The following is a 13,340-nucleotide window of genomic DNA, read 5'->3' on the forward strand; positions in this document are numbered from 1 at the left end:
CATCCTCAATCATTTCATCCATCCATCTGTGTGTTTCTGTTCTGTGGCATGATTCTGATTCTGATCTCTGACGAATGTTCCTTCAACAACATGCAACCTCGAAACAATTGAGCAAAAATGTCATTACACCTGTCGTTGACTCCCCTCTAATCTGTTTGTCTCCCAGAGGAGCTGAAGCCCCAGGTGGTGAACCTCACCATCTCTGACATAACCTGGGACAGCTTCACTGTGTCCTGGAGTCCCCAGGACGGGGACTTTGAGAGCTTTGTCCTAGAGATGACAAACCTGGACGGGGGTTCGGAAAGCCAAAACCTCACGTTGTCCGGGGACGCCTTCAGCCTGTCTATCCCCGGGCTTAGGCCCAACACCACCTACATGGTGGGTCTGTACGGCCTACACCAGGGCTCCTTCCTGGAGCCTGTGTATGCAGAGGCCACCACAGGTACCTGCCGCCAACGGAGTCGTTCCAGGGTTTTCCGTCCTCACTTCCTGCCGTTTCGAACTCCTCCTTTAAGGCACACTGAGTCCGAAATTCGTGTCCGAAATGTTCGCACGTGAAAAAATAAATACGACCTCACGTTATGTCAATCGCGCTTACACACTGCCTCCGAAACTTTCGTCCGGATCGGGTTCGAAAAAATTCGGATCGGGTTCGATTTTCCGCGTTTTTCGCATCCATACCCAGCATTTTGATAGGTTTTGGGCAATTCAGAGCCACCGAATGTTGAGGCTGACGATTGCGAAAAAACGCATACGAAGATTTCGCACTCAGTGTGCAAGGGCCTTCACTCTTTCCCCTGTGTGACATTTGACCACATTTCTTTCCCTTCCAGTCGGGGTCTTTGGTGGTGAACCACACGCATACAAAAACACACCAAGCACTCCATCCAATTCCTTCTCACACTTGACACACCCCACCTCACAGGTCCAACACTGACCCAACTGCATCACCAACACCCGGGCAACAACAGGGTCCTCGGTCTTAACCGACCATCTCGTGTTCATTCTCACCCTCCAGCCACTGTGTCAGTCTTGCTGATTAAAGCTAGGGTGCCGGGTTCCTCAACCCGCCAGTGACCTCCTACTTCTTCTGCTCCCTCCTCCAACCTCATCCCATTACCCAAGTGCATGAAGCCCCTCCCTACTATCCCCTGCATCGTGGTGAGTTTTGATGTGATGTGCTGCAATGATTGCAAAATAAATTTGAAAAAAAACGACAAACCGTCATTCACCAACCGCCTCAACCCACTAGAGAGTGCGTTGCCCGTTCATCTCATTTCATCTCAACCTCCTTCCTCTGGGGAATCATTAACTCTGACGGCTCATTTGCTTGTTGAGAACGTGCCTGAACTAAGTGTCCAGTGACGCACTTGATGAGTTGCCACCAAGTCTTGTTGCCGTGTAATAGTTGTAGTGTGACAGTGACTGGGATTGCATTGCAAAGAAACAGGAAGGCTATTGCGGATTTTTATAATGTCTGACATTTACTCCTGTCCTGAGGTAATGATAGTAATAAACTAAATCCATGTTGGAATTACCAGGTGGTAGACAATTTGATTCAACTATGTTTTTTATGATTTTCAACATAAAATCATTAGTAATTTAACCCCTGGTATTCCAGCAGAATGTTATTATTACCTATTGCCTATTATGCGACCACAGATTAAGATGAGCATGTTTTTAACACAATAGTGGATGTTTTCACAGCATGTTGTTTTCTTTGTGTCTCATCTTCAATTCCATTGCTTGCATAATTGCTAGAGGACTGTTCCAATACTCTTATCATCATTACCCCTACATGTTGCTAACATGGCTCTTGGAAGTTTCTGGAAATGTGCTACCTTGCAATCGCTTTTCTTTTAGTTAGTTTTTACATTAACACGTACAGGAGTTGTCAAGCATAGGGGTCCGAAAACCACTTTCTATCACCATGTCAAACCTGTTGCCTTTGTCACTCTGGCATTACCCTGTCTTTCACTTTCACTTTCGTTGTCAGTGTTTTTCTTGTTTGTTTTTCTGTCTAGTTACAAAAAAGATCTGTTGGCAAGGTACTCTAGATCAGTGGTTCTCAAAGTGGGGTCCGCAAACCATAGCCAAGGGGTCTGTGAAATAATTTGCCATAAATTATAACATTGGGAAATTGTGCTGCATCATTAAAAAGTGACGCATATATTATAATCTACAGATGGGGACCATTTGCACCAATAAAATAAGCATATTGTGTCTAGTTATGAGCACACTGGGTAGGCTGAATGGGTGTTACGATTATGTGGGGGTCCTTGGAAAATCTTCACCCCTGTAAGGGGTCCCTTGCCCCCAAAAGTTTGAGAACCCCTGCTCTAGATGTGTTGAAGAGGATTGTGCCGTTTATGAATTGAACTATGTGCATGTTTTTATTATTTTACTTAAATCATTTTCAATCAAGGATTGCAAGAGGGAGGTGAGTCGACTGTGACACTTCACATTTACATTTAGTCATTTAGCAGACGTTCTTATCCAGAGCGACTTACAGCAAGTACAGGGACGTTCCCCCGAGGCAAGTAGGGTGAAGTGCCTTGCCCAAGGACACAACGTCATTTTGCATGACCGGGAATCGAACTGGCAACCTTCGGATTACTAGCCCGATTCCCTCACCGCTCAGCCACCTGACTCACATGTACCCGAGTCACACACTAGCCATCGAATTACGATAAGAGTTGGCGTTTTAGTTACTTTTCGGCTATGATGCACCCCTTGGCTCGTATAACAATCCAATAACTGTTTCTCTCTTTAGTGAGCGAGCCAGTGGTTGGCAATCTTTATGTGTCTAACTTAACATCTGAGAGCTTCTCCATCTCCTGGAATGGCACTGATGGACAGTTGGATGGTTACATCCTAGAAGTTATTGACTCAAGCTGGCTGAGCGAACCAGAGGAACATAACATATCCCACAATGCAATGTCCCATGACCTCACAGGGCTAAGGCCCAGCACTGACTATATAGCCTACCTCTATGGGATTGTCAAAGGATCGCGAACGAAAGCTGTCAGTACTGTTGCGTCAACAGGTATTTTGTCTTCAGTGTTCAATTTGTTTACATCTGGGTCGGGATGTGTGATTCTCCCCCATCAGATTATACTGTTAATAGCTTTTTTTTTACAACTGAAAGAGAAAGGGATGACCCTTTAGTAAGTTAAACCCACTCGACGAATCTGACTCAAACAATAGCGCTTTTAAAAGAAAATATACAAACAAACACTTACGCTGTTCTCTCTTCCTGTAGCTGCGGAGCCTGACTTGTCCAGGCTGGTTGTATCTAACGTTACCTCAGACCGACTATCCCTGTCTTGGAGAACGGGGGAACAGACATTTGATAACTTTGTAGTCGAGCTCAGAGAGTCTGCTGTGCCCTCTACAGCCATGGGGCGCGCTGTCCCCGGGGAGACCCGATCCACAGTCATGACAGGGCTTAAAGGGAGCACCGGCTACAACATTAAACTGTACGCCAGCTCTGGCGGCCGTAACACAAAGCCTCTGTTCGCTGTAGCTACCACAGGTACTGGAGAGCATGCTTTCTGTTCAGACTTTGAGTACAAATTTTCTACCCCCGAATTTGCATACTGCACGCAGAGTACGACCGTAATTCTAAAATAGCATTACTATCCAAGACAAAGGGGTCAAACCATGTAGTAAATTGTCTCTTACCCAATCTCTCGCCTCAGATTAAATTGTCCATATTCTCTTTTGTACAGAACCTGTCCCACAGTTGAGCGCCATAGCTGTGTCCGATGTAAACCCAGATAACCTCACCCTTTCCTGGAGCAAAGTGGCAGGCCACTTTGATGGCTTTGTCATCCGGGTCAGTGACAAGGAGCAGCTGCTTGACACACTAGAGTTGCGGCCCCCGGGCCAGGTCCAGAACGTGACCGTCACTGGTCTACAGGATGACACTGCCTATGACATTGAGCTGTATGGTATCTCTCATGGCCACCGTACACCTTCCCTCTTAACCAATGTGGTCACAGGTACTACGTAATTTACTCACGTCTTCAACTCTAATAACATGCAGTAGCAGGGTTCAAGTAACTCTGTAACGTCAGTTTGGGCTGTAAAATATTGCCGATTTTCATACATCGTGTTAAAATTAAGTGTTTTAAAGAGGTGTCTACTTAAGCATGAGATCTTGGTCCAAACATGCAAACAAAGACACATAGTTTGTGAAAGTAATCTCAAACTTATTCATTATTTGAGATCTACGTTAGCTATACTTAATACACCAGAAAAGTGTTGGGTTAACTGCCCCCCCCCAAAAAAGGTTATTCTTTTGCAATCATTGCACACATCAAGTATCATAAGTATTCTCACCATGCCTGATTCCTCCATTCCTTCACCCACATCCCTCTCCTCCAAAACAAACTCCCTCCCCCCCCTCCACCCCCTCCAGCTCCGCTACCCACAGTGAAAAACCTGACCGTTTCGGACGTAACTCCGTATGGCTTCCGTGTCTCCTGGGAGGCCAGCGGGCAGCAGGAGGGGACTACTGGTGGCGGCTTCAGCCACTTTCAGATAGTGATTTCGGACTCGGGCTGGCTGCTGGAGCCCCAGGAGATCTCAGTCCCGGGCAACCAGAGCCAACTGGATGTCTGGGGTCTGATCACTGGCATAGGCTATGAGGTCAAGCTGACCGGGGTGTCTAGGTCTGGACTTCTCTCTCGGCCTCTGACCACAGTGGCTGTGACAGGTACCGAAACACACTGTACTGTGAGGGGGCTGAATCCTTGCCTGCAGGCCTACTGTAAGTCTAGATAGGCTGGGAAACGCTTCACAAATCGCGCGTGGATGTTCAAGATTCAACCCTCTGCAACGAGGTCTCTCCATCACACGTATTGTGCGTGTCACCTTTGCCCCCATTGTAACCGTGCAATCTGAATTTGAATCTGTACTGATTTCTCTATCCACCCTTTGGAACAATGCATAGCAGTTGAAAGCCATGTTGCCTAAAATATATCCATGCCCCTTCTTTGGTGGGGAGACCTCAACACAGCACAACTCACCTCCTCTAACATTTGTCTTTCTTCCAGAACAACTTCTTTACTTTTTCAACTGATCGTCTTCCCTGGATGCACATTCTCATCTTGCCTGTACTTTCTGATTGCAGATTTTGTTCCAGCAGACATGCCTGGTGCTCATCTGTTTCCTACTCCAAAATATGAGCAAGCAAATACCTGTTTGTTTTCATATTTTAAAACTGTGTTTTCCCTCTGATGTAGAAACAGTGTAAAGGATACGCCTTTCAAAGGACACATCACTGCATGGTGTGACCTTGGATTGCGTGTCCAGCCAATATTGCCTCATGTAGCCCCCTATGCTATCGGACTGCATATTGACCAGTGTGTGTCCGCTGTAAAACGTACAACATGCAGTAGAACAGATTAGAATCAAGGTTGGGAAGAGCTGGAAAACACAGGGAATCAACATGACATCTTTAGCATGGGATGTCAGTCGATTTAACCTTTCATTGTTTCTTGATCTTTGAATGCACTGAATGCACCAGGGCTGGTCTTGGAGAGCATGTGGAATCTGGGTTAACCTTGTTTGCAGAATCATTTTGCAACTAGTGCACATAAATGGATGAGCACTTCTTGACTGATTTCAATAAAGATACGTACACACAACAACTTTGTCTATTTTATACACTCACAAACGTGTTTTTGCAGTTTTGCGCTGTCTAAAACTAATGCCGTCTTGGAAGCATGTTTGATGGTGGCGGCTTTTGAGGCCTAGCCGTTGTCTTTTGGGTATTGGAGAACTACATGACTTGTTTCCAAAAGTTTCACTCACCGTTCTCCGTCTGTCTGCCTTCGCCTTGAACGACCGTCCAATCCTCCTAATGGTGCCGGAAAATATCAGCGTTATATTCCCTTTTCAACTAGAGGCAGAGCCAGAAGTGGAGCACATGTTCGTCTCGGACATCACAGATGAGAGTTTGCGACTCGCGTGGACTGCTGATGAAGACTTGTTTGATAGATTCGTCATCAAAATCAGAGACATCAGAAAGACAACGCATCCGCAGGAATTCCACGCCTTCGGTGACGAGAGAACCAAGGTTTTAACGGGCCTTACCGGTGGCACCGAGTATGAAATTGAACTCTTTGGCGTCACTCTGGAACGGCGCTCCCAATCAATGTTTGGTGTTGCCCGAACAGGTATCCAAGAGACAGCACGTGGTCTTTGCATCGTGACGTTGTTTCACTTTTCTCTGACAGATGAACGGTTTCGTTTGTGTTATTCCATCTAAGTGGTGTCCTTCAGAAATTAATTTCCAGGGTCACCCAGATTAAAACGTTTTGAGTGGCTACTTGACTTGCCACTCATATTAAGTGAATATACTTTTAAATTTGTTTAGGGGGAAACCAACAAACGCACAAAATACACAACGCAAATCAGGGAAGCCAACTCTGTTAGGCTTCCAACCATCCACAGGCCTAGAGTTTCACTCTTTCTTTGTCTCTCTGCTCTCACTTCACCCAATCACTGTCAGGCATGGCCTCTCCAAGGGGCATCCACTTCTCGGAGGTGACCGACACGTCAGCCGTGGTTCACTGGACCACGCCACGCACCCGAGTGGATAGCTATCGCATCATCTACCTACCACTCATGGGAGGTGAGTTTGCTTCATCACAGCCAGAGACAAAACCAGACTTCAACACATTTTTTCACCAAGTCTGCCCCCTAGTGAAGACACTCAAACTACACATTCCCCCCCCCCCCCCCAAGTTTTGCCATTCACACTGTACTACCAAACTCACACGGGGTGTAATGTTGGTTGTGATGGTGTGCAGACAAACACTGATGTATTGTCCCATTCCCAGGTAGTCCATTGACAGTGACTGCTGATGGGACAGAGTCCAAGGCCCTGCTTCCTAGCATGACGCCAGGTGCGACCTACCAGGTGACGGTGATAGCCGTGAAAGGTCTGGAGGAGAGTGACCCAGGGACAGACACAGTGACCACAGGTAAGCAGGACGGCATGTATTCCTATCACTTTAAGATGTATGTGAACAATGCAAACAGGACCACAAAGAGAGCCTTATGTGAGATTCCGGGTTGAATACACAATATGTTTCAACATACCTGTTATCATACACAAAGGTTTCAAATGTTTTACTAAGTCTATAATGGTTATTCATAACTGTCAGCACCAACATGTCGCTTTGTGCTTTGCAGGAGGCTTGGCTATCATTAGCATCCCATGATATTGTTTCTGTGATTGATGTCTTCAAGGCCTTGCCTTTAATTGACACTCTATATGTTCAGCTTGGTAGTGGTTTCCAATTTGTTTGTGTGTGTGTGTGTGTGTGTGTGTGTGTGTGTGCGTGCTTGTTTGTGTGTGTGTGTGTCTTCAGCTCTGGACAGACCCCAGGGTCTGACTGCTGTCAACGTCACAGACACGTCCGCCCTGCTGCTATGGCAACCGGCTGTAGCCACAGTGGATGGCTATGTCATTACCTACAGTGCAGAATCAGGTGACAGTGCCCAGTTCAAAACAAACGCACCTAATGTCCTGCCACAGCCATGGTACACGCCTATATACAATACATATACATCACATACGGTTGTAGCCCTGCAGGTGCTGTAACCTTGCTGTGTGGGGCTCCTGTTCTCTGCAGAGTCCCCAGTGATCGAGCATGTCTCTGGGAACACGGTGGAGTTTGAGATGGGCTCCCTGGTTCCTGCCACCCAGTACACCGTGGGGGTCTACGCCATGAGGGATGCCCAGAAAAGTGCCTCGGCCACCACAGAGTTCACCACAGGTGAGCCTCACAGGAAAAGCTTCATATCACTTCATGTCGGCTTTCTGAAAGCTTAAGCATGTTCCAGGACATTACATTACATTTAGTCATTTAGCAGACGCTCTTATCCAGAGCGACTTACAGTAAGTACAGGGACATTCCCCCCGAGGCAAGTAGGGTGAAGTGCCTTGCCCAAGGACACAACATTAGTTGGCATGACCGGGAATCGAACTGGCAACCTTCGGATTACTAGCCCGATTCCCTAACCACTCAGCCAACTGACCCCCCAGGACACTCCTCTAAAAGGGATTTCTAATCTCAGTGAGGCTTGTCAGGTAAAATAAAGGTGTATTCCGTTTGGTCAAACTAAGCATGGTACCAATCCGAGTTAGGATGTCCATTTGGGTTCAATCCTATTAGTGTGTTCTTACGCATGTAGAACATAGATGAGTCAGTACTGGTCCCTGTACACCTTGAGGCGGTGGCCTACATCTTAGCTTCTGATGTGATTTAAGACGTGGACGATCCCAGGGACCTGGCAGCCAGTAACATCCTGACGGACAGTGCCACCCTGACCTGGAAGCCCCCTCGCGCTGTCATCACAGGCTACGTCCTGACCTTCTCGTCAGCCGACGGCATCGTCAGGGTCTGTGTCTAGCCATAGCCCACCTAAAATCACACGTGTCGTGAATACATGGATTTCCAGTCACTCTTGTTGCGTTTGGTTCGTTCGGTAATCATTTGTGCGCTTGTTTGGGTTCGGTTTACGTGTGTGTGTTTATGTTCAACAAATTCTTTGTGTGTGTGTGTGTGTGTGTGTGTGTGTACAGGAGGTAGTGCTAAGCCCGACAGCCACCTCGTACAGTATGAACCAGCTAACAGGATCAACAGAATACAGTGTCAGACTGCAGGCCATCGCTGGTGCCCAGAGGAGTCATCGAGTCAACACTGTCTTCACCACCAGTAAATGAATATTTAACATAAATATTGTCGTTAATAACGATTTTTTTTTTGTCTTCTGTATTTGTGCTATTTCTTAAATCATTTTTGATTTACTTTTTTGTTTATTTTTTGTATTTGTGCTTAAGACCTTTGCACAAAAATGTATAAATAAATGTATGTGTAAATATATACATACTGTATATTCTGTACCTTTAATCTATGTGTGTGTGTTTATGTGCTTAGTTGGAGTGCTGTACAAACTACCCAGAGACTGCGCCCAGGCCTTTTTAAATGGAGAGACCACCTCAGGCCTGTACACCATCTACCTTGGTGGAGATGAAAGCCAGCCCATACAGGTGTACTGTGACATGACCACGGATGGAGGAGGATGGATGGTGAGCAACACCATCTTAGATGAGCCTGTGACATTTTTAGATTGGTAAAGGAACAACTTCAAGGCTGTATTCCACCGTATAACATGTTAGTGTAGGTTTTATTCGAGTGAGTTAGTCACTGGGTCGTGTACGCGGTTGTTGATGGAATCCTCTCTCTAGGTGTTCGTGAGGCGGCAGAATGGAAAGCTGGAGTTCTTTAGGAACTGGAAGAACTACACCCTTGGCTTCGGTGACATGAACGATGAGTTCTGGCTTGGTGAGAACCCACCAGCACCCCCATCCCCTTCTTCCCTAACCCATCCTGGTCCCTTCCTCACCCCCAAATGCCCCCCCCCCCCCCTTCTTCTCCGTTTGTGCCTCAGGTCTCGCCAACCTCCACAAGATCACGTCCGCTGGCCAGTACGAGCTGCGTGTGGACCTGAGGGATGGAGGGGAGGAGGTGTACGCCAAATATGACAAGTTCACCATTTCAGAGCCTCGCTCCAGATACAAGGTCCACATAGGAACCTACAGTGGAACTGCAGGTAGGCCCGACTCACACTGCAACCAGACCTGAAGAAGCCTGACCTGTAATCGGACTGTAGTTCTACGGTCGATCACAGTTTATTTTTTGTTATATATTTTTTTTCTCCACTTTTGTTGGTCTGTTGGTTCACAGGACAGTATTTTCACCCTTCACTGTGATGCGTCTTGCGAATCTCTTAGGTGACTCCATGACTTACCACCAGGGCCGCCCCTTCTCCACCTTCGACAACGACAACGACATTGCCGTCACCAACTGTGCCCTGTCCTACAAGGGTGCATTCTGGTACAAAAACTGTCATCGCGTCAACCTCATGGGGAAATACGGCGACAGCAGTCATAGCAAGGTACGGATTTGTCGACCTATAATTCAGGCTGCTATTTCTAGACTAGATAAACAACACTACACTACAGGCCAATATTCCTGTGACTGTACTTGCTATATGATTTAATAAGCAATTGGATAAATGACCAACTCTATGTGTGGTGTTTTCTCCCTGTCATAGGGTATCAACTGGTTCCATTGGAAGGGGCACGAACATTCCGTTCCGTTTGCCGAGATGAAGATCAGACCGGTGAACTTCGGAAACTTTGAAAGCAGGCGGAAACGATCATAGACTTCAGACGCCCCCCCCCCCAACCTCCTCCACCCCTTAAACTTCTGTTGACACCATGAACATTAACAAACATCGCTGTGTTTGCCACGTACCTCTGCACTGACTTCATCCCCAATTCTCAATCATAAACAAAGAGTCAGAACAATCACACCCTGGCTCTGAATAATGTGATGGAAGTATCACACCAGAGACGCCACGATTTGATTGATGGAAAATGTCAAGGTGCTCTTGTATGTGTAGTCTAGTTTTGTTTTTTTTACAAGTAGATGTTTGGTGAAGGGTTTAACACTTTTTTTTTTCATCTTGAATTCCGTTTAAAAGTTGAAATTAGGTCACTACTATTATTTCTACCTATGGTTGAGAAACCCAAAGATATTTTACAGTTGAGTGTCATACTTTACTGTAGATGACACCAGTGAACCAGGAGTTTGTCAAAGGCACATGGCATCGTGGCGTGATGCCACCTGCAACCCAATGTACAGACAAGAGAGAAGATCTCTCTCCGAAAACAATGACAAAAAGAATTATTAAACTAGATATATTTTAATGTATAATTTGAATTTACCATAGAGTACAGAGAGGGTGTCTTTAATCTGACCGCTGTGAGGATGAACTATCACCAGTTAGGATTATACCAGCCATCTCAAACCACTGATGCCGATCAACTCAAATTTATGTTTATATTTTTGCTCGTTGTCAACTAAATGAAGAACAGATATTTCTCTGTAACCCTCTTGACAATAAAAGATACTTTGGTAAAAAAAAAAAAAAAAAAAAAAAAAAGAAGCCTTCTTTGACTTACCCACATCAATGGTTGGAGTTCCACTGCATCAACAGCAGGTGGCAGTATTGCTCACACATTAAGGCGTCCATGTCTAAATGCTTTTCAACGTCTCAAAAGGATGTCTCAAAAGTCTTCACGAATGCACAGTTCTGAACATTTTATATAACGGATATAGAACGAGGGTGATACTGAATCATTTCAAAGCATTGTTAAAGTGTTAAAGTTTCATTCAAATTACAAGATCCAGATCCAAGAGTTCAAGATCCAAATAGTAGCACATTCCAAACTGAAAAGACAGAAAGAAGTGACTTCATACTAAGGACTATTAAGACAACCCAACGCTTCTCTAAACAGACCAGTTCAATCTCTCACAGCTTGTGTGTCTCACCTGCTCTGATTATTGTCAAGCCTTTTTGTCAAGCATGTCTTTGTCCAGATACTTTTAGTTCGATCTAGGTGAAGCTAGGTTCTGACCTGATTTTGGTCACATTGCTATCTAGGCCGGGGTATATTCTAGAGCAGATTAATGTGGAAAGAGAGAGAAAGATAGGCAGACAGAGTTTATTTGAGTCAAACATCCCTCCTTCATTCCAATCATTACTTTAAAACAAAACGTCTTTCAGTGTTCTGGGAATTCAGAGGTGTGCGGTTCACATGGACTTGGTTTTGCAGAGCTGTAAACTAAAAAAAATGCTGTGGCACATACTCTGGCGACAGCCACACTCCACTGAGAGAGACTGTTTCAGACTGAGAAGCAGAAGCTGGCAGTAATTGAAACTGAAGGCATTCTCATGTGATAAAACACTGGAATGTGGGTCAGGAGATAGGGGGTTTGGACTGGGTCAAAGTTCAGCCCAAACACACTGGTTTGGGTACATGTGGTGGTTGGGGTCAAGCTAAGAGATACAGAAATACAAGTAGATGTTGGAAGTATAATATAGATCAATAAATAAATAAATAAATTATATTTAAATAATTAAATATTCATGCAGGGCTCCTTCTACACTGGATACAAATGGAACTCCTGATCTGATTTAGGTTGTCGTGGCAATACAACTTCAGATATAAAAACATGCAGACTTGTAAAGCAGTCTCCACACCAGGTAAACCTATGCAAAATCCTAAAGATTTTACATCCCGAGTTCAAATAGGTACACATCCTCCATGTAAAGCGAGGATCTATAACTTGTAGTCTTGCGCTGTGTCCTAAGGTCTTGTTGAGGTCACTTGTATAGGCTGGTTAGGTGGGCCTCTCACTGCAAGATGACAATCCCTCGTACGTTAACGTAGGTTATATAACATAATATTAGGTATTATGTTATATAACCCACATATAGCAGGCCTATGGTAAGCTCCACCTAACACGTGATCCAAAATTAGCAAACGTTTCTCAGAATTGTCATGGCGTCGCGCTCTTTGTGGCGGTAGATGTTTGCCTTGTGTTATGTCATTATTTGCTCAGTGAGTTTCCTCAAATTTGCACACTTTGTGCAATAGACAAGCTGTTCCTTCAGGGACGTAATTCAGTACAAGTAGCCGTACACAACTGCACAAAGCCCAGATTCCAGTGTTTTATGAGGAATGTTATAATATGTGTCACTTTGTCATGACACAAGAAAGTTTTCGTAAGATAAACACAGGATGACTCCAAGCTAAATCTGGCTTAATGGATTCAGTAGGTTGCTTTCAGAATATTTAAAAAGAAAGTATACAGTTGGATACGTACAGTAGATGTAAAAGTTTGTTTATAAAATCATATATTTAACAGATTAAATATATGATTTAATGTGTGATGAATTGTTTCACTTGTGCACTAGGTCACATTGTTGCCAGAGGGAAACTGTTTGTATTAGTCACGCCACGATGCCCCAGTGGTCCCATAGGATTGGCATTATTAATCAAGTTTTTCGAGGAAACTTTTTTCCCAAGAGTTTGTTGTAATGTCTGTGCAATATTTGAATTGGCTATACTCTCATAGTCCACAGTCCCTGACACTGTGGGACGACACATTTAAATCCTCTGGCACAGTCTTCTCAGTGTGTTCCACACCACTCTGAGAAGACTGTAATTGAAAAACAGGAAACGATATCATAATTTCATGTGCAAAGTAAATCATTCTGCTGTGCCACACTAACACATTGTACATGAACATCCTGAGGCTTAAAAATAATCATTTGGTAGTTATCATTTTAGCCTGTGGATGTCATCTGAATACAATTCTTTAGTTTGTAGTGCAGAATCCATTTTATGGCCAAACCAAAAAGTGAACTGCAGGAATGCAACACAAACCAAGCTTTTACTGTGAGAA

At 44.8% G+C, this 13,340-nt stretch overlaps 1 protein-coding gene and 1 long non-coding RNA gene across 7 annotated transcripts in view; one reads left to right on the plus strand and one right to left on the minus strand.

Annotated features, from left to right (window-relative positions):
* The window catches only part of LOC134038554 (tenascin-like), a 40,356-nt gene extending 29,341 nt beyond the window's left edge, over nt 1-11,015 (plus strand). For 3 of the 6 annotated variants that reach the window (XM_062483995.1, XM_062483996.1, XM_062483997.1), the window contains 17 exons: nt 167-442; nt 2,774-3,046; nt 3,263-3,535; nt 3,732-4,004; nt 4,424-4,720; nt 5,913-6,185; nt 6,521-6,643; nt 6,852-6,995; nt 7,386-7,505; nt 7,650-7,793; nt 8,288-8,418; nt 8,603-8,735; nt 8,958-9,109; nt 9,269-9,365; nt 9,472-9,633; nt 9,815-9,978; nt 10,138-11,015. In XM_062483995.1, coding sequence (XP_062339979.1) covers nt 167-442; nt 2,774-3,046; nt 3,263-3,535; nt 3,732-4,004; nt 4,424-4,720; nt 5,913-6,185; nt 6,521-6,643; nt 6,852-6,995; nt 7,386-7,505; nt 7,650-7,793; nt 8,288-8,418; nt 8,603-8,735; nt 8,958-9,109; nt 9,269-9,365; nt 9,472-9,633; nt 9,815-9,978; nt 10,138-10,248 — 3,146 coding nt within the window. In that variant the 3' untranslated portion in view covers nt 10,249-11,015. The remainder of the gene's footprint in view (nt 1-166; nt 443-2,773; nt 3,047-3,262; nt 3,536-3,731; nt 4,005-4,423; nt 4,721-5,912; nt 6,186-6,520; nt 6,644-6,851; nt 6,996-7,385; nt 7,506-7,649; nt 7,794-8,287; nt 8,419-8,602; nt 8,736-8,957; nt 9,110-9,268; nt 9,366-9,471; nt 9,634-9,814; nt 9,979-10,137) is intronic. The other 3 variants (XM_062483998.1, XM_062483999.1, XM_062484000.1) reach the window with 2 other exon arrangements.
* Nucleotides 4,926-6,231, minus strand: LOC134038555 (uncharacterized). Its single transcript, XR_009932664.1, has 2 exons — nt 5,821-6,231; nt 4,926-5,380 (listed from the first exon to the last, which is right to left on the minus strand). It is a non-coding gene; the product is annotated as an uncharacterized LOC134038555 (long non-coding RNA).
* Nucleotides 11,016-13,340: the final 2,325 nt, after the last annotated feature.

Source organism: Osmerus eperlanus, chromosome 18 (assembly GCF_963692335.1).
Source record: "Osmerus eperlanus chromosome 18, fOsmEpe2.1, whole genome shotgun sequence".
NCBI classification, from domain to species: Eukaryota; Metazoa; Chordata; class Actinopteri; order Osmeriformes; family Osmeridae; genus Osmerus; species Osmerus eperlanus.